The sequence below is a fragment of the Plodia interpunctella genome, chromosome 8, assembly GCF_027563975.2.
Source record: "Plodia interpunctella isolate USDA-ARS_2022_Savannah chromosome 8, ilPloInte3.2, whole genome shotgun sequence".
Lineage (NCBI taxonomy): Eukaryota > Metazoa > Arthropoda > Insecta > Lepidoptera > Pyralidae > Plodia > Plodia interpunctella.
The window spans coordinates 6,049,374-6,074,426 of record NC_071301.1 but is presented as its reverse complement, the minus strand read 5'-3'; the positions used below and the strand labels follow the sequence as shown (position 1 = coordinate 6,074,426).

Here is a 25,053-nt window from a genome sequence, read left to right as displayed (position 1 = left end):
CAAGAAATGAAATTTATGACACTACAAATTAGCTACTCTTAACTATACATACCTATCTACTGAACTACTAACTATCTACTAACTATCACACTGAAAATCCATTTCGTAATCATTGTGAAATTTTAATCACTATAGTGGCGTTAAAATAAAAGAAAACATTGTTTTTATAACATTTTTATTCTATAAATAGCTATTTCTATCCGGAGTTGATTTAATGTTTAGATGTTTTGCCAAAAACATTCAAGTCGGCACATTGAGTAGATATCTGATTTTACAATCTAGTCGAAATCTGGCAATAAATAATAATGTACGTACGTGTTTTATTTAAATTCGGAACCAACATGTATGCGTTCGCGCAGGCCAGTGAGCATCCGCGATCGAGTGCGGCCGCCCGCCCGAGCGCCTTCTCCTTTGCGCGAGAGTGACTTTCCCTACTTTACCCACAATATTGTACGTGTCATAATAATCGTATTAGAATATTGTTTTCATAAACATTGTATCCGTTAAAGTTTATCCGTACATAATATACTACTTCTATGGTCAAAACTTAAACCTAAAAATACTTAAGTATATCTACGAATTCAATGAAAATTTCAAACGGATGGATAATGTCTATAACTCAAATTAATACATGTGTGCATATTCATGATAGTTATCGTATCAGTTCTATATGCTCGGTGAACGCTAAGTACATTTATTAAAGTGATGGTAGAGAGGTTCGTTCAGTGGTCCGGTGATCATAAAGACACGGCAGCGGCGCTTCAAACCAAATTTACAAATTCAATTTGGTTATTTTACCCCGCTGCGTGGGCTAGCTATATTCAGGAAAATGTCAGGTGTCACGAAACATTGAAAAAGATTTACTCAATTTTATTTTAAAATTTATATCAGATAATTTAAGTCTATCACCTGATTGATCATATCCTAATATTCAATGAATGTTCATTAAATAATTCAACGCAAGCATATGTACATTATTAACGACTGCTTTTACTTTGTACATAAATTCACTCAGTACAGATCACAATATTTTTTCGCTTTAGTTATCTGCCTTTTGAAGTTATCCTATAATCTAAAGTAGATTAACATTCTAATACATTTTACATAGGATAACAGAAAATAGCAGTTGATACATATATCAGCAGTAGAAAAATTCGTATCTCACGTACCTACTTTGAAAAATTTAATGTGTTTTACGAATTAAAAGCCCCGGTGGTACTCTACCTCTTTAGCAATGTGGATAAAACAGAAAATATTATGAAATACTTCTACAGACTTTACTTTATCAAATCTTATCTATTTATTAAATTGTATGTATTAAACATACAATCTCACAATCGGTCGCACCATTTTATTAATAAACAAATTAAAATTGAACGATTAAATTAAGGCGGGAGTGAAAACTACTAAACATACATTAGGCCGTGGGAGGCGGCCGATGTCACTGATATTTTTGCCTCGGGACTATCGCAACTTCTCCTATCTTATACAACTACATAACATAACCGTTACAGATTCACGCATTAGGTACTAATTAAAAGATAGGTAGTTAGATTCCGAGAAATGTCTTCCTAATCATATGGCTTTTATTCCATGAGGTTTCTATAAAATATTGAATCTGTTTCTAAAATTATTATATCAGTTTTAAGTGTATTGGTAAAATAAATATGATAAAAACCAGAGAGATTGGTTCAGGGAAAGGGAGAAATACTTTTTTCGCTGGCACTGAACGTGTAGTAGTTAGGTAACAAAGTAATAAATAATCATAATGAAGAAAACTCCTAATTACAAAAAAAACTGCTTGGAGCTACAAGTTACACCTTCTCAAATTCTTTCTTGTAAACACACTCTTTTTAAATTTCTAAATGTCTTTACAGTTTTCTATTAACAAAACTTTTTTCTATAAATTGTTTTAAAAACAAATCAGCATTGTTAATGAAAAAAACACGTTTGAACTAGAGCACAAACAGCACTTTTTGTTTTCTCTCCTTCACCTCGACCGAAAGTGAGTACTTCAAAAGAAATTCTGAAGGAATGAAAAATAAAACAATTAGTGGAGGCCTCGTGTTGGCTTTTGTTTGAATTTATATTGTTGTCGGCCACTGTGGCGAAAAAAAAGACAACATGTTTAAAGTCATGAATTTTTTAGCACTTTTGAATCTTCAAAAATAATTCTAGCGTTTTGGCGTTTCGGACAAATACACAATGAGGCACTTGAATTATTTTTGAATGATTTCGAGCAATTTGTCGGTAAAAATCAGTAGGTACAATGGTACAAATTTATTTGTCAAAAGTAATTCACTTTATAATTCCAAAGCCTTCTTTGCTAAGCTCCTCGTATTGTTTTGTTTTTCAATATAAACTGCGAACTCGTACACTGCATAATTTATTTATTCCATGGCGTACGTTCTTGTACCGAGCTGCTTAAGAATAAAATATTGAAAGGTTGAAAGGACCTTGAACCTTGTTATATGTAGACAAATTCAATAATTATTTCTCAAAAAGAAAGACCAAACAAATACCTGCATGATTATGTTATCAATTGATTTCTCAAATAATATTATGATAGGGCTGAAGATACCAAATTGTCTCCACTTTCAATGCAAAATTTACAGTAGGGATTGAACTGGTTTTCTTATGAATTCATGACATTATAAATATGAAAATTTTTTCAACATCAACTAAAAAAGCGCTTATAATCTTGAAACGGCCGATTAGATTTTTGCCTGAGAACCATTTAGACCTTTTCATTGATAGCAACATACATACAAAATTTTGAACTTATAACACCTTTTGATTGAATTTATTGAATCGGGGGTTAACTGTGTTTGGATGGTGAAGATGATTTAGGTCGCAGTGACCGTTCTCAGCATAAAAATAAACACACGTTGCCCGGCCGCTGTTGACGAACGATTCGCGACATTTACATCGGCTGCACTTTCTATTTACGATCACCAGGCCTCCCCGGAGTCCACTTATAACGCGTGACCCGATTGACCTTACCAATTTTCATTAGCAATATTACTTACTGAAATAAACAACAGCGTTGGTGACGTATAGCTGAAACTGTACAAATATAGTGATGTCATTTCACTACATAGTATAAAACAAAGTCGTTTCCCGCTGTCTGTCTGTCCCTATATACGTAGCCTTAGATCTTTAAAACTACGTAACGGATGCGGGTTTTTAATAGATAGTGTGATTATTTAGTGTGTATAATTTATTACGTTTTACACGAGCGAAGCCGGGACAGTAGTAGACAGCCGCTAGTAATTAATAAATCAGGAATGCTGGTCTACGAGCGATAGAAAAACGTAAAATGTAATCAACTGCTTATCCTGCATTGATTGTAAAATTTAACTCTAAAGGACTCTGAGAATTATTCTCGAAAGCAACAAAATTGTAATCATTTCAGAATTTAAACTCCACCCGCAAATCGTAAATCTAAACAGTCAATTTAAAGTTAGTTTACCCTGTAATTGATAAAGAAGTGAGCGTTGTAAGAAGTGGTTTGTGTTCAGTGGATAGTACCGGGTGCAGCTAGGATGGTGGCCGGAGACGTGACGCGCAGGGCCTCCATCACAGCGCCCTCCATGCACAGGAGGCCCTCGGCTAGAAGAGGTTCACTCATCAAAAACCCACAGTCGCAATCACAGGTAAGTACTCTTTCGTATTGGATAAAGGAAGGACCGATGAAGATTCTTGAAGATCTGTCTCCATTTGCGTCTAGTGTTTATTTCACCTGGTCGGATCCTAGTACCGGGCTACGTCCTCTGGATATAATAGTTCTCAGCTAAATAACAATGTCTTACGAGTTATGGCAGCATCTAACCTAACATCAGTTATTAAAGGAGTGAATAATGATATTATTATTTTTCTTATATTTACATTTTTAAATGACTTTTTGTCATTTTTTAAATGACAAAAAAAAATATCAAATTTAGTAAAAAATAAGTGATATGCTTCAAAAAAAGCATAATTTCTCGCATATATGAAATGTTTACATCAAAACGGAACATTTGTCGGAGGCGTACCTAAGCAGCTAGTATTTTGTTTTCTTTTACAATAAATTAATTACTGTATAAACCAATCCACATAATAATGCAAAAGTCTGCCTGTCTGCACGTCACACTTTCATGGCTAAACAGCTAGTATTCAATAATTTATTCTTGTTTAGTAACTATATGTAAAAAAATTATTAAGTGCACTTGTAACTTACTAAGTACTCTATTGTGTTCGGTGTCTACGTGATAATTTCTCTATGAAATAATTTTGGATTCCGAAGCACAATTAAAGTAATACTTATTAATTGTACTTTACGTCAAGGTGTGGGTTAAAAATAATTTAATTTGTTTTTAAAACTAATCTTGTGTTAAAGAGAAGATTGCAGTAAATAAACCTAACTATTTGTACATAGTTATTTAAAATAATAAATACTGAAAATTGATTACATAGAAATAGATTGACATAGTTATTTAAAATAATAAATACTGAAATTTTTGACATCCAATCCAAATGTTTATCATCCTGGAAAGCTATCTTCGATCCGACATTACAATACTTAATGACATCGATAAATTGAGTGGGGTTTACATTGTAGGAAGTGCCATGGGACATCATCGATCGCTGCGCGCTGCCGGTGGTGCTGTGCCATGCGCTAGCCGTGGTGCTGTCCACGGTTCTGAACGCGCTCCACCTCAGCCAGATCTCCGTGTTCACGCTTTTCCTCTGGTTCGCCATCTCTGTTACCGGCTCACTCTGGTTCTACCACAATCTGCAGGTAATTGCAGGAATTTCCATGGGACATTGTTGAAGATGATGCAGCCACCGTGCTGAACTAGTTCGCCATCTCCTCGCCCTATCGTATAATTCTATCACAATTCACAGAACATTAAAATTCGGAATACTACGAAAGAGGTTTTGACAAAAAGTACGTGAATAAAAAAGAATCTAGAATAAATTAACAACTTATGTTGTTAACCTTTTGAAGATCCAGCTGATGCGGACTTATAGAGATATCTCCAGAAGACTAGTTTAGATTGTTTGTTTCAGTTTGTGGACCTTAGCGAAAGTTTGATTCATCAGAACGGCAATATCGACATTATTAAGCTTTCCTTTCAGGTAAATGTAACAATTCTCGTGTCGGGCTCACGACTCCCACGCGACATCTCACCTTATCTTATAACATATAATTTTCACAGGCAGCGCCAATACACCTATCCTTTCAGTTTCAGGCATTTTATTGTATTCTTAGGTAAAATTACATAATACATGTATTTACTTATTTAAAAATATCTTGAAATTTTATTAATTTTAGAATAACTTTTTATAAAATTCAATGTTGCCGTGCTCCACTCAGACAATCTTGAAAGCACACATAACATAATTAATTGGGTTTGCGGACGGGACGTTCTGAACTGAGTTTTGTTTATTCTAGTTTCTAATTTTAAATCAAAAAATGTTGTCTTGGGCAATAATTTTATTTCGACACAGATTGGTACGTATACTAATTTCGCTGCTTAATACCCAGCTAACCCTAGCTAACTAGCAATAAGTTAAAATATTGTTAAGCTGGAGTTGAAGCAATATTATGCGTCGTACTTCTAAGCACTTCCTAATTTCCTTATTTTAGTTTTAAATTTATCTAACTTTATAGCTCTCAAAGTGGTTCGATAAATACCTATAATTTGCAAAATATGTGGGAAACACCTAAGTATGAGCAACCGAGTAAATTTATAATGAGGTTTCTGCCAATTTCGCAACGTCTCTGTAAAGGACAAAGAATCGTAAAGATAGTTAAATATTTGTTATTATTATTATCATCTACTAGTAACCTGACCCGGCTTCGTACTAGGTCTATAAACCTTCGGGAATAATTGTCTAAATAACAGTGAAAACTAGATCAAAATCCGTTGCGTAATTTAAAAAAGAGAGTTCAGAAACGGACGAATGGTGACTTTGTTTCATATTATTTAGTGATGACATGCAGTTCCACTACACCTAAATTACAATTAAACTCAAATACTTAATTTGTTGTATAACTTCATCGTACTTCATCAACAACACATCGTGTCCTCTCTTTTCACAATCACACATTCGTTTATTATTTTCTAAAAACGTTTTATACATAAAACTGGTATTTGTTTGATAGCCGCTTGTAATATTTATACGAGGAGTGGGAGTTTGGCAATGTTTATAAACGTAAAATTTATTTACTCTAGGGTCTCTGGATTTCTATATTTTTACTTCGTTAATTTAAAAATAAACATGTACCTGAATATTGCTTAAAACGTGTATTTCTTTATAATATATCAATATATATATATAATCATACAGGTTGCTTTGTAAATATCTTTTAAAATTCGACACATGGAATACAAAAACTTCCAAAAAATATATTTATATTCTATACATAATACTAGCCAATATCATAGCCAAAAAATCGGGTCTTTAAACGATTAGAAACCAATTTATTTTGAGAATTTGACTATCTTAATCTGTACGCGTAGTCTGTACGCGCATCACACTATATCTACTGATGCAAAAGCTAGTAACGACGTATAATTTGGACTTTCCACACTAAGCCCGATTTGTATGAAAGATAACCAATCTAGACTTTCGTTTTTAATTTTTTAGGAAAGGCCTATTTCGTCATCCAAACCTGCAAAATGGTAGTGAATAAAAACCATTCTCTATTATGGTTACTATATGATGTTTTTAACCTTTTTCACCGCGCTGAACAAAGGCCTATGGCCATTATATATACTCGCCTATCAAAGGCCAAGTCCGCTCATATTGCTTTCAACTTTTAGCCATCATTCCAAGGCTTCCTACATATTCAAGTATAAAAAGTAAAATATTTTTGATTGCTATAATATTTAAAATTATACCGAGCAAATATATTTTTTCATAATATCTAATGTTTTCGTTATACCTGCTACTCTATGTAATAAGTAACTACTAAAGGTTTTCTGAAAATATCAACGAAAGAGCAGGGGTACACTATGGACATTTGAAGAAGTTTGGTATTATGTCAATTACATAATTAATGACCCAAGGTCAAAAATAGGCTATCGCGGGCGTAGTTGCGTGCAACAGCTAGTAAATTATAAAGTGTTCATGATGTCGCATGTTTGGTACTGACAACATTTATTTTCATAATAAATAGTTTCATATTATACAAAATTACACAAACGGTTTCATTGATTTATCTTTGTTTCAAAATCATGAAGCATTTTCTACTCATAGCATTATCAAACTTACTGTTTTCGTTTTCTAGAATATTGTAATTTTAATAGATTATATACATACATACTACTTTAAGTGATACATAAAAGTATTCGCATCAGAAAATCTTTGGTACATAGCATCATACATCGACGATTACGAGATCAATCTACTTAACGAAGTTAACCTTTCCAGATATCAGCAAGTTCCTTATTCCTTTGAAAACAAAATGTTTGCAAGAACATCGGTGTATGGGAAGTGCCAAATCCATGGCAATAATCAAAGACTGCTATCAATTTTCAGATTCATTAACACTTTAATTATTAATACAATATTCATAAAGAGAAATGGGTGAGTGTCTTACATTGCTCCTTAGGTATTGTTATATAAATAATGTTAATTATGAAACACCAAAGACTAATAAATGTACAATTAAAATAAATTAGAAACACAAAGTCCTTCAATTTGTGGTTCGGTTCTCCCAACCGTACGTAACTGTAAGCACTAAATGCCAGTGGGTAGTAGATGTGAGTTGCAGTTGCACACGATACCGAGTAAATAAATTGATCAGCGGTCACGAGCTAGTTGGGCGATTCTGAAAACTTAACCTTTCATCTAATCTAAATACATATGAATTATATAATTTATAATCTGTAACTGTTTCAGACTATGCATTTTTATTATATATTGTATAGTCATACTTGTCTGTATTTATATGTATTTATCTCTGAAGAAAGCGATGTTTATAAATTGACTTCTTCACACGCAGACATGCAGAGGTTTATTGAATGGCAGATCGTATCTACAATTTATTCATACATTTTTCAAACAAACTTAGATTGCGAGTTCAGAATTGACCGTCTAGTTAGTAGTTATCTCGATACGGGCCGTGTGGGCCCTCCCACCGACAAACGTAAATCAAACCCTCTACACAAACACTGGGTCTTCAGCTGCGGAACTTAATTTTCAATGGAAGCGGTGAAAAAGTTTAAAAAATAGTTCGTGATTATCCTGAAGTTTTATAATCACATAGCCAGCCTACTTGTGTGAAATATTTTCATATGATTATACAAAAAATCACAAAATAAAATATACTTTACTATATTTTCAAATAATTTGTTAGTATTCACTCGCATACATACTTGTACTAAACTTTAAATATTTAAATTAAATCGTACAATTAGATATTTTCCGTAAATTTAATATTTTCTATATATTTCTTTAATGAAAATGATAAAAGTATACATCAGTCAATCTTGACGTTGAATCTTGACGACGAACTTTAACCTGCGCAGAAAACCCCAAAGTACGCCATTTTATCTAAACGACGACGGCGCGTGCAGGTTAAAGTTAACGTCCACATTGAATGCAACCCACCCTTAGGGAATTTGACTACCAGATTTATTTCTATTTTAATAAGAACTTCTAAAAAACAAGCAATTACAAATGTTGTATGACTCCAGCTTACGAAGGCTGCATGCTACAAAGTGTTCTTAAATATTACGTTACCATTAATATATGGAGACATTACCATATGAAGGAGCTCATAAAATTGGATTTTGTGGCGAAAACAGCATCCGGAGGTCGATTTTTAAGTTTAACCAATGAATTTCAATTCCACATGTGGATTCGCTTTCGAACGATGAGTTTGTTCATTTAGTAGCCGATGATATAGAACAGCTGCTTAAACTTGAATTTTGTACATCGAATGTCTATAATATGTTTTACGTATACGTGCTATTGAATAAAAAAACATTAACTAATCAAAAAAAAATGTATAACACGAGTTCAGGAAAATGACTATCCCTTGCTACTTGGATATTAATAAATAGTGTTAGCGTTATTCATAAAACATCACAAAAATTCAACAAATTGTAAATTTACCGCTATAAATGACATTTAAAATATTAGCCAATCAGAGATCGCTATGTCATAACACACCATAATGGTCGGAGTAAAAGTGGGGTATGTGATTTTCACAACTCTCGGCTCAGTCTGCGCTAGTGAGCCCTCGGAGACAGTATTCAACTTAGTGAAAATAATATAAAGTGTTATTCGAGTTAAGTGTCAGTGTGTTATTATTCTAAAGTAAGATGTACAATGTTGTTATCACTGTAATGTTATTATGTATTTTTGGCAATAAATTATATTGAGAAATATTACATATGTAGTTATTTCCTACAATAGGTACCTAAGTAAAATTAAATAATGACAAATTGACATCTAGCGTGAGAATGCTGCCTGCGAGATGAGCGCAGTGCATAGGAGGGCACAATTTGGATATTTTTAATTTATACGAGAAATACCTACTCATACATACAATTACATAAGTAATGATTTCGTATACGAAATAACAAAATGTTCAACGACTATTAAATTCGAAAATTGGGCTCCTAAAGCCCTATGAGACGATGAATATTCATAGTATTTCATACTTCATAGCACTCTAAAATAAATAAAGTACAAACGTGATATTTAATTTTTATGGTATAATTATTTAACTTTTGTAAGATTCCATTTAACAAGCGTTATTCATGCAGTCCATGTTAAAAAAGGGCATATTTTAATTTAAAAGCGAAAACAAGTTTTTTAATATTAAATACTACGCAAGTAAACATTTTAAAATTATCAATTTTTGCATTCACATAGATAGCCACCATGTAAGGACTAGCCTTACATGGTGCTGAACACAGTGGCGTGTGTTCCCGCCCTAAAATAGGACCACTCCATATCCTCCCGCAGATGTCGCACGAAAAATAATTACAAATGTTGTCTGGCTCCGAGTTGCTAAGGCTGCATGCTACAAAGTGTTCTTAAATATTTCATTACCATTAATATATTATAGGTATGTTTCTTTCGGCAGGCTTCTTCTCAGCAGTGGTCGTTCCGAAATGCTAGTTTAGCTAGCTAGTTTGAAGCTTTGATAAATATTATTTAATTTAGAATATGACAAAAGATGTCTGTGAACATCTAATGTCTAAATAAATGATTTGATTTTGGTAACAATAACATTACCAAGTAGTTTTGTCGGCAGGCAGGCCTGTTGATAATATCATGTCGAATCTTCAAAATGTTAAGGTTTATTTTAACGGTAACCTTGCATTTGTCAGAAAGAGAGCCACCATAGCAGCCAAACAGACAGACTTATGTATTTGCCTTTCTTCCATTTTCTATGAGTTGTTGAGATGTTATTTGAAAAATAGTTGAAATGTGTACCTCTTTCCCCGTCAATCAGCAAAATCGACATAAGTACTGGTCAATATTAATATGGCCCAATTAGTCAAGCTGACACGAAGAACAAGAAGTATTTACTTTATGAATTCCTTATTCTGGTATATATCCGTCCTTGCTCCCACATGCAATAATTTACCTTCCAAGCTCTGGTTTGTTTCTAGGACAAACTGCTTTTTAAATAAAATTAAGAGCAAAGGTGAAAATGTTATATAACTTTGTTATAAAGGTGTTCTGTTTGAGCTTCAAATAGTAAAGTTCATTGCACACGCCTACTTACGATTTGCAAACATTCTGGACTGGAAACAAATAAAAAATAATTGTTGATATATAGGTTACTAGATGTTGCTTGGGCTTGGCTCCCGTGGGAATTTTGAGATAAAATATAGCCTATTGCAATATTGGATAATGTAGGTACCTTTCTAATAGTGAAAGAATTTTTTGAAATCAGTTCGGTAGTTTCGGAGATTACCCGCCTCAAACATACAAACTCACACACGCTTACCTCTTTAAAATAATAGTATAGATATTGCAGATTTTATAATCGTATGCGATTGATTCCGATATGATAAACTGATTACTATACACATTTTATTTTTACACATATTATACTATACACAACTGATTATACTATATACATTTTAATTTATTGATACTACAATAATAGACTATACAAATAATAAAAAGTATGAATAGAGATTGAAGTCAATTTAAATGTATTTAAATTACCTTTGTAAATTTTCTTTCTAAATATGTCATGTTCCGTATCATTCGAAGCACACACTAATTAAGATGACACATAACATGGCGTCATTAAAACTTTCAAATGGGAGAATAAAATCTGAGTATCGCGTTAAAGAAATCTCCGGAAAGTCGTTAGTTACCACCTACGCAATATCTGCTAGTGCGCTTCGAGCGCCACCCACAACGTTCGGATAATGCCAAATGAAGCTGGGATGAGTAAGCGGCGACTTCCCGCAATGTCTCGTTCGCTGTTGACATAGACGCGGCGGCGACTACGCCGGCGAAATATTGCTTAGGCGTGGGCTGAGTATAGGAAACTTAGGAAACATTATGAGGTTTTCAAAAAGTATTCGATTGCCCAAAATAAATAATATTCTAGTTTTGCTGCTAAATAAATGTTTATTTTTATGCTAATATAGAAGACTACATTTAACCCGCGGCATCACCCGCATTAATATACCAGACAGACAGAGATAAGAAAAACTTGTGAAATCGACTTTCTTCGATATTCAAATATTTATATAACCTAAGACGGGTAAGTTCTCCAGTCCACCAGCTTTAATATTCTTGTTCGACGAAACGTACGAGCCGTGATCCGGAATAACGCCTTCATCTCCATGTTCACAGCCGGAAATCCTACACTGAAAATTCCTAATGTACATTTTAAAATTCTTTGTGTATTTAGGTAGTACCATGTAAATAGGTAGCTACTTTCCATAGATATAAATCGATTAATATCGGAAACATTCATTTTTGTAGACTAATATTTAGAAATCTACCAAAATCAACGATTTTTAATTTATTTTATTTTATTTTATTTGGGAAACACACAGTTATGTAGGAAAACAATAAAATGTTACAAAAACCAATAGTTTCCACTAATTAATTACCATTATAAATTTATTGAACAGTTACATTGCGTTCTTGAAATTTTATTTATAAAAAAAATAATTCTTCTATTCTACAATAACATGGACATTAAATTACGATAACGAATTAATTTATTTAGTGGATTAGAGTGGAGTAAAAGTTTTATAAAACTAATAATTCGTTCAGAATCAAATTCAAGCCGCAGACTAAACCACACAAAACAGATTTACGCATAATATATGTATAAGTAAACCCATGTATGAATATGTATAACGGAACAAGTAAATTAATTACGCCTTCGAGCAGCAGAAGTGTGCGGAGGGCACACAATCTGCTGATATTTCAGGCCTCCGACATTGACTCGCTTTGCTATATGAAGGACTCCTGGCAGGCACTTTACTCAGAGGAGAAAGAAATTGTCCTCCTCGTGGAGTATTGTTCAGATTATAGACTAGAACCACTCCACTCTAGACTTCATATTTACTTCCCATCAGATTGAGGTCAAACACTCAAATTCTTAATTTAAAAATAACCATAAGAACAGACCCCTGGGCTTCGGCAGTACTTACAACCTGGCTGTAAAGACAAAAGAATAATGGAATAAAGTTTTGGTGTCAATTACGTAAGGTACGTAAGTTATTGAACATACACAACAACAACAACATATGTACCTATATCAATTTGTTGATTATCATTTAATACTTAAAATATGGTTAGGACTTGTAATGCTGTTTTTACCTGAATTCTTTAATTTAAATATGTTTTAGGGTAGTTTAGGAAATAAAAAAAAAGAAATAAAAAGTTTTGCAAACCTTAATTCGAGAAAAAATATATAGGTTTAGCTGGTAAAGCCCCAAATTCTATAAATTGTACAGAACGGTTGTTTGGGATATAAAAGGTTGAAATTCCATGTACATAATAACTTGAAAGTCAGACATAGTTTATTAACCATGAAATACTGTTTCTTTTTATAACAATTATGTAAAAATACTCTTTCGTTTATCTAATAGTAAAGGTTTAGTTTACGACTATGGCATTCCTGATAGCCAGCAGGAAGTTAATGAACGATAAATTACTCCTGGTGACATTAATTACCCACATACTCTGGATTTATTAATCGTAGTAGTTAGAAACATTTAATAAATATAAATAACATTTAATATATATAATTAGAAACATTTAATAAGACATTTATTCTAAAACAAAAAAGAATCTTATGAAAAAGTCATAATTACTATATTGGGCCGCAAAATCTAAAAGAATTCTTACATTATAACTATATGAACGCACGCACGAAAAATGTCCGCTCTTGTACCGCATGTTCCTATTGAATATTTACTTTAGGCTTTTAATTTTCTATTTTCTATTCTATTTTCTATTTTGCAACTAGATACTTACCTATTTTTTAATTTACTAAATTTAATTACATACTTATTCCGAATTGGTTCGTGGATTAGATATAGAAAAAACTGTTTGTGGGTGTTCTTTATTTATTTATTACTTCGTTAACGGCACAGGTTCTCAAACTATTCGAAAAAACCTTTGTAAGTTCCTGGAGTATTAGCGGTTTATTATACTTACTTTATTAAATTGAAAATAGTCAATGAAGGATATTTTATTTATAACGTTGCAAATTAAAAACTATTGCCACGGCGCGGCGACTAATAATTGGCAAACATTTTGAAAACTATATTTGTTGTCCAATTTATTGATAAATTATTAGTTACTGTAATGATTGTTCTGATTCGTTTTAAGAATTATGTGACAGTTTGAGAAATGGCAGTTCAGCATCCCAGGGTGGATGGTTCTCGTCCTGGGTCGGCGAGGCGCTTCTCAAATGGTTACCTGGGCACTGGAGCGGGACACGCGGAATAAGGTCGTGCGCTACGTTACTCTCCCAAGGGAACATGCCATCGGAAAGCAAATTGCTACTGCTATACAAAAAAAATACATTTACCCTTTTTTAAGTTTAGAAGTTAAAATATCGATGGATTTTGCAAAAGATATCTGAGAAAAAAATATTCGAAATAAGCAAGATAACGCCGCAGGTCATTATTAAAAATTGCCAAGAAGTAAATATTTTAGCCAAATACTAAATAAAAAATAAAACCCCCTAGTACACTAGTAAACTAAACTACCAAAGGGAATCTAAATTAGAGAACTGATTTTATTAATTTTGATAATACCTAAAATATTTCAATAGTATGAAGCCATCTCTCAAAGTAAGTCACAAATTACCTACCAAATCCAATTTGTTTATCCATTGAGCCGAAGGCGACGAATCCCCTTATATTTAATATTACTTATTGCCATAACTTACGTCTGTAAAAGTATTTCTGAGATGAAATTCGATTTTATTAATAATGCTTTATCAGTATATATTGTGTGTGGTTAATGCTTTTATATGGCGTCTGGATAAATAATTCAGTCGAAGATACACCTTTGTCATATGATTTAATTCAAATACATAATTAAACAAGAATCAACCTTTTATTCCAAAGTTGAAAGGAGTATATGAGCGAACACTTCAGCAGACCTCAGCAGACTGGCTTGCGTCATCAATTCTTACTAAACTCCGATTTAAAATAGGTTAATGGTCCTGTTTTTACAGAATAAATGGTTCCAAAGAAAATATTAGTAATGTTGCTGTTTTCATTACTAACTGCAAAACATTTTATTGTGATAGAAATATCATATCAAACGTATTAATTAACGCAGGCGAGTGCCTCTCAAACGTCGCCGCTTCTGTAAATTGTATCTTCCTCTAAAATTCTAGCGGGAACGCGCGGGTGTACTCTCAGCTGTAACGGCCCTAAGCTCAGTTTTACCAGTTAAGTAGTTCGACTTACGAAGGAAGTTTCACCACATTTCTGCAACTACAATATTTTCTAAACTGATTACCGCCATTTAACCGGTTTGCTTTACTTAAATATAGACTTGTTGAAGTTATTTCTTGATTAAAGTTCACTTTATTAACAACAGAAGTTCAGTGGAGTCAACAACCGTGTTTCAATTAAAATACTTGACTGAAACTTGTGCTGGTAGTTGAGTTTTATTGGTATCGATGGAAAACCATAGAAATTATGAAACAAGTTTCCCAAGTGTAACAATGGTTTACTCAAAAAAAAACTATATTTATACTTCTAATTAGAAGTTGGTCTATTATTTTAAAAATTGAAGTATTCGTAAAATATTTTACTACGTTACTGTTTTAAAACATTAGTACGATTAGCTCGCGATAATTTAATTAAAAATTAAGACGAACAATGTCCAGTTCCAATTATTTATGTGGTATGTTATAGTAAAAATAAGATGAAAATTCCTCCAGAATAAAATAAGATGAAAATTTCTCCAGAATAAAATAAGATGAAAATTCCTCCTTCATGAAATAAGGAAGTAATACGTCCTAATATTTAATATTAGGACGTATTACTTCCTTATTTCAATAAGCATATTATTTAAACATGGAAGTAACATGGACATCATGGACGCACAATATTTAAAGTAATTAAATCGCAACACGGTTAGTCCCGTTAGTAGTGAGTAAGTTATAGGGTGCTCAAGCGCTGCCGAAATCCAAATATGCAAACGCAGTTTGTGATTGTGGTTGCTGCGTGACTGCGAACAGTGAGAGCATTAAAAGATTAAGAATTAACGATCAAGCAACCCTGAAATAGTTAACCTCGGGCGTCACTGCCTCACGCATACCACAAACAAATGAAGCTACAAATAAGTCACACCCATAGCTAATTGTTTTTCATTTTTATATAAGTAATACTGAAGAAGCAAATAGGCATGCGGCCCACCTGAAGGAAAATGGTCACCGCAGCCTTTGGACACATGTGTGTGTTACATGCGCGTTGCCGGCTCTAAATGAATGAATATTTTGACACATGCTTTTATTGGTGTCAAATTGTCAATATGTGATATCAAAATTGAGTTACAAGATTCCACAAGAGGCATAGTAACATTGAAAGTAGAATAAAAGCTTGCAAAAAGCAAGAAGCAAGGGCAAATTTATATATATATATATATATATATATATATATATATATATATATATATATATATATATATATATATATATATATATATATATTAATACTAATTTAATGAAAAGTAAACTTCACAATAGTTTCTTCTACCCATCCATCAAAGATGTTGTCTAATATGAACACGAAATTTACCCATGCAGGTTGGAGAACGTGGGAAATTTCACGTAGCCATATCAGGAATTTGAAATAATTTGGCTGGTAGCCAATGAAATGCTATTGAAATTCAATCAATTGACAAAAATCAATCTATTGGTTAAAATGTTAAATTGTTCTGTACTTATATTATTTTATACGAATAGGCACCAAATGCTTAAATAAAATATTCACTCGACGATTATTATAACGGACATCCATCAAGCTGTCGCCGTCTATTTTCGACGAAAACTTAATTTCGTCGTCTGCACATTACTCGCTAATACTACGAAACCTTCATTCACAGATGAAAAATTATTCCTTTTGTCCTCACAGTAATAATAAAGCATCTGTTATTATTGTCAGAACAAAGTCTAAGCAATGCGCCGATACTATAATTTAACACACAGGGCAAATTATAAAATCAAATAATCAAGTTTAAAGTTGTGTAAAACATTGTATTTATATAATGAGCAGAGCTTGATCTATTATATATATATATGATTATCAGACAGTATAAATTCCATAATAAAGTCAGTAGTTATTATGTCATTTTTTATACCAATTTGGATAGTTCGACGTTACTTGAAATATAAAAAATATTTAAATTAACTAAAATATTATCAGGTTTAAAAACTTCGTGCTGTTAACAACGCCCCCACCCCACGCTTTACGTAAGTTAAATAAATCCGAAAGTACCTAAGTAGTTTCGAAATATTGTGGAAAATAAGTCGTCATAAATGTGGTCGTGTGTGCGTGACGATAATATGAATGAGCTGTTACGTTCCATTCCCCATTTTTCCACACCAATTAATTATGTAAGTAACTGTCCGCCGTGTACGTTTATAGAACATATTTTTACAACTTTTGTTCTTATTTTAAAATAGCTTCAAGTACGTAAGAACTTACAACTTAATTGTTTTTGTCACTGTTATTATAAAGTTACGCCTTTCACGTTGTAATAAGTTAAAACTACCAGATAGTTTTTGATGTCTTTTAGGGCCTTATTTACATTGACGTACTAAGAAAATCCTGAAAATGCCCAAAAGCAAACTTGAGCAGCTCCTTCTTTAAATTCTTTCTAAATACTTTCAACCTCCATGAGTATGGTGATAAGCACTCTTGTATTTAAATTTATTATCGTCAGTAAGTGATACGACTGTAGTATTTATTAAAAAATAATGAACCTTAAAACTTTTTGAACAGGTGACTGCGGCCGGGAAGGCAGTGTTAGTGACGGGCTGCGACAACGTCCTAGGCAATGCGCTGGCGCGCCGGCTGGACGACCTGGGCTACCACGTGTTCGCCGGCTTCCAAAATAAAGCTGGCAACATCGACGCAGACATGCTAAAAGAGGACTGTTCCGGCCGACTGCACACACTGCAGCTTGACTGCACTTCTGAAACGCAGGTACGGCCACCAGTCGAGAATTGTAATAAAAATCTCTTATTGTTATCTCACTCTTCAAAAAGCATAAGTATTTCAAAAGAGAAAACGTCGACTGTGTAGTAATAAATGTGTGTATTCAAATTTATATAACTAATTTCGGTTAATTTTTCACAAAGCTTATTAACATTTCCACGATAATACTCAACTATCCATTATATAATCCCGCTTTGTAGTCTTATATTCCTGACGGTCTGTAATTCCTAACCCACTATAATACTTGTAGATTTTAGTGCATGTACCGCTCCCGGGGAACATCAATCCGGTATGTAACTACACAAGCTTAATTAAGTCGCCCACGCAGAAAGCTCGCGTTTCATAATCCTGCCCCGGCGAAGGTTTTATCTTTTACTATTATTAAATTGGGTGTGGATAGACGTTATTGCCCTAATTTTTTAAATTAAATTAAATTTTCGCAGAATTAATTAATTTATTAAAACTAAAATATATATCGGAACAACAGGTTAATAGTATATAGTTTTATTCACTTCAATTAAATATTCCGTTTTCTTATAAGTAAGTATAATGATATATTACTAGACACATTGTCTAGTAATGATATATTACTAGACACGTTGTTGTGTAAGCTGATACACTGTGGCATTTTTTTTTTCTTTTTGTTGATCACTGATTGGTAGCTTAGCTTCTCCTTGTCATATAATTAACCATATTTAAGTAGGTAACTACATTACATTTCTTATAAAGTACAAATAAGGACAAACCAATTTTAAAATTTTTATTTACCTAAGAGCCAAATCCCATTGCTCAGTCTTGCTCCTTTGTTTTGGCATTCATTGACGGACAGAAAATCGACGAACATCAAAACCTATGGAAAACAACAGAACACAACGGAGCGGCATGACCCAACGTAGCATTCGACCTAAAGCCCCAGCAAAAGAGATCTATTTGTTCGCAACTAAACTACTATGTCTGTTTCGCCAGATTCTTTCAGCGTCTCTATACATAGTGGACCATCTGCCAGATGGCGCGCAGGGGCTGTGGGCAGTCGTCAACTGCGAGTCGTGGTGTGCTCTCGGCGAGCTCGAGTGGGTGCCGTTCTCAGTCATCAAGCGAGCGATGGAGGTCAACCTTTTGGGTGAGTGCTACGAGCGATGCTACGAACCGCTACGGCGTAGCGGGTTGATTAAAAACGCAACTAGACTTGTGTAGATGGCGTTACTTGTATTTTAGAACTGCATGTGAAATCTCTTTCTTTTTCTCGTGTAATCTATTCTTTTATTCGTAAAAGGTTATAGGTAATTTTCTGTACATAATAATAGAACCGGTCTCACTGTAATCACACATGCAATTTCCTAGATTTAATGTTTAGAATGATAATGTAAATAGCCATGGCCATTGTAAAATAGTGGGGACTATTTACAATGAATATTTACAACCCCCATTTACATATATACATTTATTTTACCCCTCAAATCTGACGTGAGATTTTTCTAAACGTGTGTTTCTATTGTAAATGCGTTGGGAAAAAAATATGATTAACTAAACCCTTTTATTGACCATTAGAATTTCGATGGTTGAGAAGTATTAAGTACTGCTATATTTTTTTTTTCATTCATTTTTTTTTCATTCGTCGCATTTTTAAGTCCCTAATTTGTTTATCCAAATATTAAATTATTACATTAAATAATAGAACTAAATAAGTAAAATATTATTTTTGTATAAAAATATATAAGTTTGTTTCCCCGAAATTTTGATGTTTTAAAAAAATTATGGGCAAATACTGCTACTTAATACTGCAGTATACCTAATAGACACAGTGTGACACAGATTTGTTTTAAAATAATATAAATTATTTAATGATTTTTGTACAACAGTTCATTTCGTATTTAAAGACTGACCCCGAATCTTTATTATTACAAAGCTTTCTTTGTATTTCCCTACACGTTGTTCATTTTGAACTCCTGATGCTGAATTTCTACTCGAGTTAGCTTCGATAGGAATATATTTGTTTGGGAAAAGTATTTTAGTGATTAAACATTTTTGAATAAGGTATGAGTCTGTAGTAGGAGTACATTTTATACTTATTAAATACTACATAAAATGAAGAATGCCTCTGAGAAGAATGTTTATAGTCCTTTCCCAATCTTTTCACAATCAATTACTTTTCACAATCCGCGTGGAAGAAGAAGTTGCTAGCGTACCATGCTTTTATTTTTCTCCCAGACCAGCATTGAAGACACTTGTATAGAACTCTAGAAATGTAATACTTGTTTAAATGTTATTTTTAAAAGAGATTGCACTAGCGATACGGTCGCCATATTTCATATTTCTAGTTGTTTTGTTCATTTTGTTTTGGTGCAAAATAAGTGTTTTAACTTACTTTACTTTTTAATACTCTATACTTATTGTCTAGGTCCGGCCCGCCTAGTGCAAGTGATGTTGCCGCTAGTGAGACGAGCGCGCGGGCGCGTCGTGCTGGCCTCCTCCATCCTGACGCACGTGGCGGCGCCCGTGCGCGGCGTGCACACCGCCTCGCTCGCCGCGCTTGACGCACTCGCCGCCTGCCTCCGCAGGGAACTGAAACCGAGAGGCGTCGACGTTGTGAGTACCATCTGCTTCATATTTTTATATATTTTGTTCATGGATTTAATAAGTACTTCTGTACGGAATACCTACTAATTCCATGACTTTGTTTTACATACATAACGTCATCAAAGATGTTGTCAAATGTTCCGACGGCTACTCTATGTTCTACTCTATGCTCTGATAACTACTCTAGCAACACAGAGCACTGTCCGAAATTCTACCTGCGTATTATCTATAATTATTTCCAAGAAAATATAATGACTACGGTAATAATAATAAATAATAAATACGGTAATAAGCTTATTCTAAGCACCCTGCAATATTTACTACGCAAAACACTTTCATCTTTAATGTGGATATAGTACTTTAGCACTGTTACCATAATATCGAGTGTATATACTTCCCCTGTCTGGTTTATTTTCTGCTTATATGTTACATATCGTCATGATCTATTTTCCTCATATTCGTGTGTTCCCAGTTGCGTTCAGGGCAGTGACGCCGTAAATCGTAAAAAATAAATCATTAAAATCTTAAAGACCCGGCTATGATTTTACAACCGGCCGCCTGATATCAAGTCTCCTTGGGAATACTATTCTTGCCCGAGGTTCGTGTCTCTTAGTCGCTTCGGCATCCACGGGAGGATATGAAGTGGTCCAAATCTAAGGTAGACGTATAATATCTACGTCTTTTCGTTTGTAGGAACACAATTTTTATATCGCTTCATTCGCACCCACCACCCCTGAATATTAAAATAGGTTGATGAATATTCACTAGCCCATGCTGCTATGTAATAATGTTGATTAATAGCTCCCACCCAGCGCCGCTCAAATATGCAGCAATTCTATATAAAATGCAAGAAAAAAATTCCTTAAAAATAAAAGAGATGTCGCATATTGATTTCCATGTAATTTAACATGACAATAATTTCCTAAATTAATTTCATGTTAATTAATCTTAAGCTTATTTTTATAATGTTGTAGTACATATTCATACATTTACTACCTGTCCCTAGTGAATGTTAATGAATAATTATACAAATATAATATCTACATGAACAATACAAGAAATTTTGCCGTTATTTGAAACATAAAACCTATGCAGCTCAGCTCTGAAAGGATTGTATTAAAAAATAAATTTCAAAGATATAAGAGAATGTTTTCTGTAATAAGTTGCTTTGTTTTAATCATCCTTGCTGCAGAAGTAGCTCAGAATATACTGATTATGAGATACTCGTACATCTACTGAACAGAATAATAGACCTAACGAAGTGTACTTAGGAACTAGTCAAATCTGCTTCTTACAATTTAGTTCAACTTATTAAGCTTAGTCTATTCCATAGAACATTTATTATTATTTATTTAAAAGTGGAGTAAGGAGTATAATAGTACCACGCGGGCTCATTGCGGATTGGTGGTATTTTATCGACTTCAAATACAACCGATCCCAACGGCTTAACAGTCATGGACGCTCGACAAGACAAAAGAAGTTTAATTGTTACGACTGCTTTAGCAGTCGTGACAAGTCTAAAGGAGCTCAAAAATTTTGATCACCATTGGGAGAGTGATTTAAATACCTCCTGTTACAGGCTACAACTAGTTGTAAATAATTTGCAGGTGGTAGTGGCGGCTGGAGAGTACACGACCGGCAGCGCCTGGCTGTCTGAAGAGAAGCTGCTGGAGCAGGCACGGGACATGTGGAAGCGGCTCAGCGACGAGCAGAAGGGCGCGTACGGGGAGGACTACTTCGAGCAGGCCCTGCGCAGCCTCGAGAAATACACCAAAAGCGCGGTATTTTATCAACTACCCTATATTTTATTTATTCAAAAACGTTTATGTATTGCTCAAATTTACAAAATCTATGCACAAATAATAGACTTAACACCATATGGCATACTCTACCAATCTTATTTTTTCCAAGAATAATGTGTATATGACTTTTCTGAAGAAAATTCATTCATCACATTGACGCTTAAAAGGAAAAGCTGTACATCGTGATAGACTGAAAAACTTCATAAAGAAAAATACATTTTTGTTTTGCCTTTCTAATAATACAATATATTTTTTAACTCGAACTAAACTCTTAAATAAATTTAATGTTGAAGGTTGGATATTCTGTGGCATCGAGCCAAAACCTCCAGCTGCATTCCCACGCTGACGGTGAATGGTATTATCTAAGCGAGATCGTGTTCTTTGGCGTCAATAAAATTAGAAAACCTATACATTTTGGAACCCTATGGATTGAAAAGCTAATTATCGCATATCAAAAAGAAAATTCATTCTAAAATCTAAAACTACTTAGCTTAAATATTCACTAGCTAGCTTGGCATTTTCTAACTTCTTCATTGCAACTCTAACCACCCGAAGTGAGATCAATAGGCTCCATCTCATGCGAAAACTTTTTAGTTTATTCTGTAACTTTATTTACAGCTGAAAGAAAAAGCTTTTATTTGTTAATCCGTGAAGTATAATGTGTTAATATTAGAAAGTGTTAATATTTTATTACAGGATGCGGACTTGACAGCAGTGACTCGTGCGCTGAGCGATGGTGTGACACGCACCTTCCCGCTGGCTCGGTACACGCCCGTCTCTCCCAGAGAGAAGCTAAAGTCTCTGCTCGCCGAACACATGCCACGCTCTCTGTACGAAGGTCTCTACTCTGACTAAACAGCGACTTCACCACAAATAATTCGATGTCCAATTCATTATGTAACATCAATCAATTTCAACGTCAGGAAGAATTTTCTTTAGGGTGTTCGCCTACATCATAATAAGTACATATATCGCTCGAGACGAAGTTTTTTTATTTATAGAATCATCTAATTCGCTACTGTTCCTAACTTAATAAAAACTTAAAGGGATAAAGTAGCCATTCCCAAATGAGGCCAGCGAAGTAGTCTAGAGCCACACAAGTTACGTAAGCTTTTTAGCCGGTGCAAGTTTGCTGATCATTTAGGCGGACTTCTCCCTACTTGAACACGTTTTCAAAGTGTCTCGTTAGCGGAAAAGTTCTAACCTACTGCTACAGACACCAATGAATGAGTAGGATTGTAGATATAGTACATTGTAGCTTTACATCCTAAACGGGCCCTAGAGTCGTTAACAAAAAGCTAACCGTCGTCAATTTTATCTTGATTTTAGATTAGAAAATGTAAAAATCCATTTGAAGTTTGAAATGTTCATAATAATATTTATATGACCTTAACAAATTACCATAACTATATATAGAGTATATACCAATAAATAAGTTAATAAAACAGAATGTAGTTTTGATTTCGTAGAGCTCATTTTCATATTCAATTAAATGTCTGGCCTCAGACAGCGGCTTAATTATAAATAATTTGTTTTTAATTATTAGTCCAGTTCAGACAGCATGAGAACCACATTAATAATACGGCTGGCCTGATACATGGCTATTGTTAGATTTCTCATTACTTATTGGCACTCAATCATGCCTGTCAACCGCACATGCTCTCATTAATTTTCGCATTTAATTAAAAATGGTTTTCATAGTTCGAATGTCGATATAAGATTTTTTCATTATGTGACAGAATATTGTGTATTTAAGTGTATATTCATTATGATTTGATTGGTCCGTACGCTTGAAGAGTTGTTATTCATATTGTGTTTGGAAACACATTTATCACTTTATGTTTAAGTATTCACCTCAAAAGTGTGTCCTTATTTATTCATGCTTTTCAGTTTGTACGTAAGTTATTGTGAAGTGTAAAGTTGCCGACTAAGTAGCGCCGCGGATGATAAGATTTAAAAATGCATCAAGTTGAAACCGCGCAGTACGTTTAAGTAAGACGGTATAGTCGTGTTTTTATGTTATCTGTGTAACATTATAAAGATGTGTTTTTTAATAAAATCTTGTTGTAATAGAATATAAAGTTGTTTTTATTTTTCCTTACTATATTTTTCACTGATAAACCGATTTAATAATTTTCAATGTCACAGAATCTAGTCATAGAATAACTTATTATTCAATTTTAATGTTAAAGAATAAATGTTAAAGCTGAATAATTGACACATATGTCGATGATTATAGCCAGTTCTTTAAGTTCTGACTAAATAACTCATACTTTCCATAAAAAAATAGATCCAACGGAAATAGAAAGTTCGGGCAAAGCGAGTTATTTATATATCATGAAATGTAGTTTTGCCAAAAGCGGAGAAAACTTCTCTCAGGTAACAGCCAACCAATCTTCTTCCGCCTTGCTGCCTACTGACCTGATTTGATTGCCCGCGGAATTATTTTCATATATTCTGAATCGAAAATGGCTGCATTCGTTCGTCCATGATCGAGTTATATATTTAAACTAGCTAGATGCCTATTTTCCGCCTCTATACCCATGTGGAAATATGCTCGATGTTACTGTTGACTCTTTCATACAAAAAAATTAAATAACTGCATGTTCATTGAATTTTTAATGTCATTATTTTTGTTCAAACTTTTTTAACGCAGAAGCATTTGCAGTTACTCAATCTTACGTTATTGCAATTTTAAAAATATTATATTCTAGCTGCCCAATTTTCTTAGTAAATTTATAAACTTTGACCTTTAGCAGGAGCGAAATTCTTCCGTGCCATTGCTCTGCGTTAAGTTTAAGTATCTACCTATATTTTAAGGTTCTATTTTAAGATTCTGCACAAAGATCGAAAGTCATTTGTGGAAGTTTTGCTTATTTGCGCTGCGTTAACAATAGACCTAGATTAAAGCAAACAAAGACGAGATGACTTGTAAGGCGATATTCTTGTACAGCGGTGAATATTCCCTGATGGATCCGTCACTTTGTTGACCA

The 25,053-nt window shown here is 33.6% G+C and overlaps 1 protein-coding gene across 5 annotated transcripts; it reads left to right on the top strand.

The window, feature by feature from the left end:
• The first annotated feature begins 315 nt into the window (after nt 1–315).
• On the top strand, nt 316–24,135 carry LOC128671904 (uncharacterized protein). 5 transcript variants are annotated; one of them, XM_053748735.1, is made up of 9 exons: nt 331–450; nt 1,960–2,005; nt 3,529–3,656; nt 4,601–4,780; nt 17,466–17,669; nt 18,648–18,801; nt 20,080–20,267; nt 21,866–22,039; nt 22,757–24,135. In XM_053748735.1, the coding sequence occupies exons 1-9, from the start codon at nt 346–348 to the stop codon at nt 22,913–22,915; spliced, it is 1,338 nt and encodes a 445-aa protein (XP_053604710.1). In that variant the 5' UTR covers nt 331–345; the 3' UTR covers nt 22,916–24,135. The 5 variants fall into 5 exon arrangements, with proteins under 5 accessions (XP_053604712.1, XP_053604710.1, XP_053604714.1 ...); XM_053748737.1 differs by lacking the exon at nt 1,960–2,005 and having other exon boundaries at nt 316–450; nt 3,416–3,656; XM_053748739.2 differs by lacking the exon at nt 1,960–2,005 and having other exon boundaries at nt 341–450.
• The last annotated feature ends 918 nt before the right edge of the window (nt 24,136–25,053 follow it).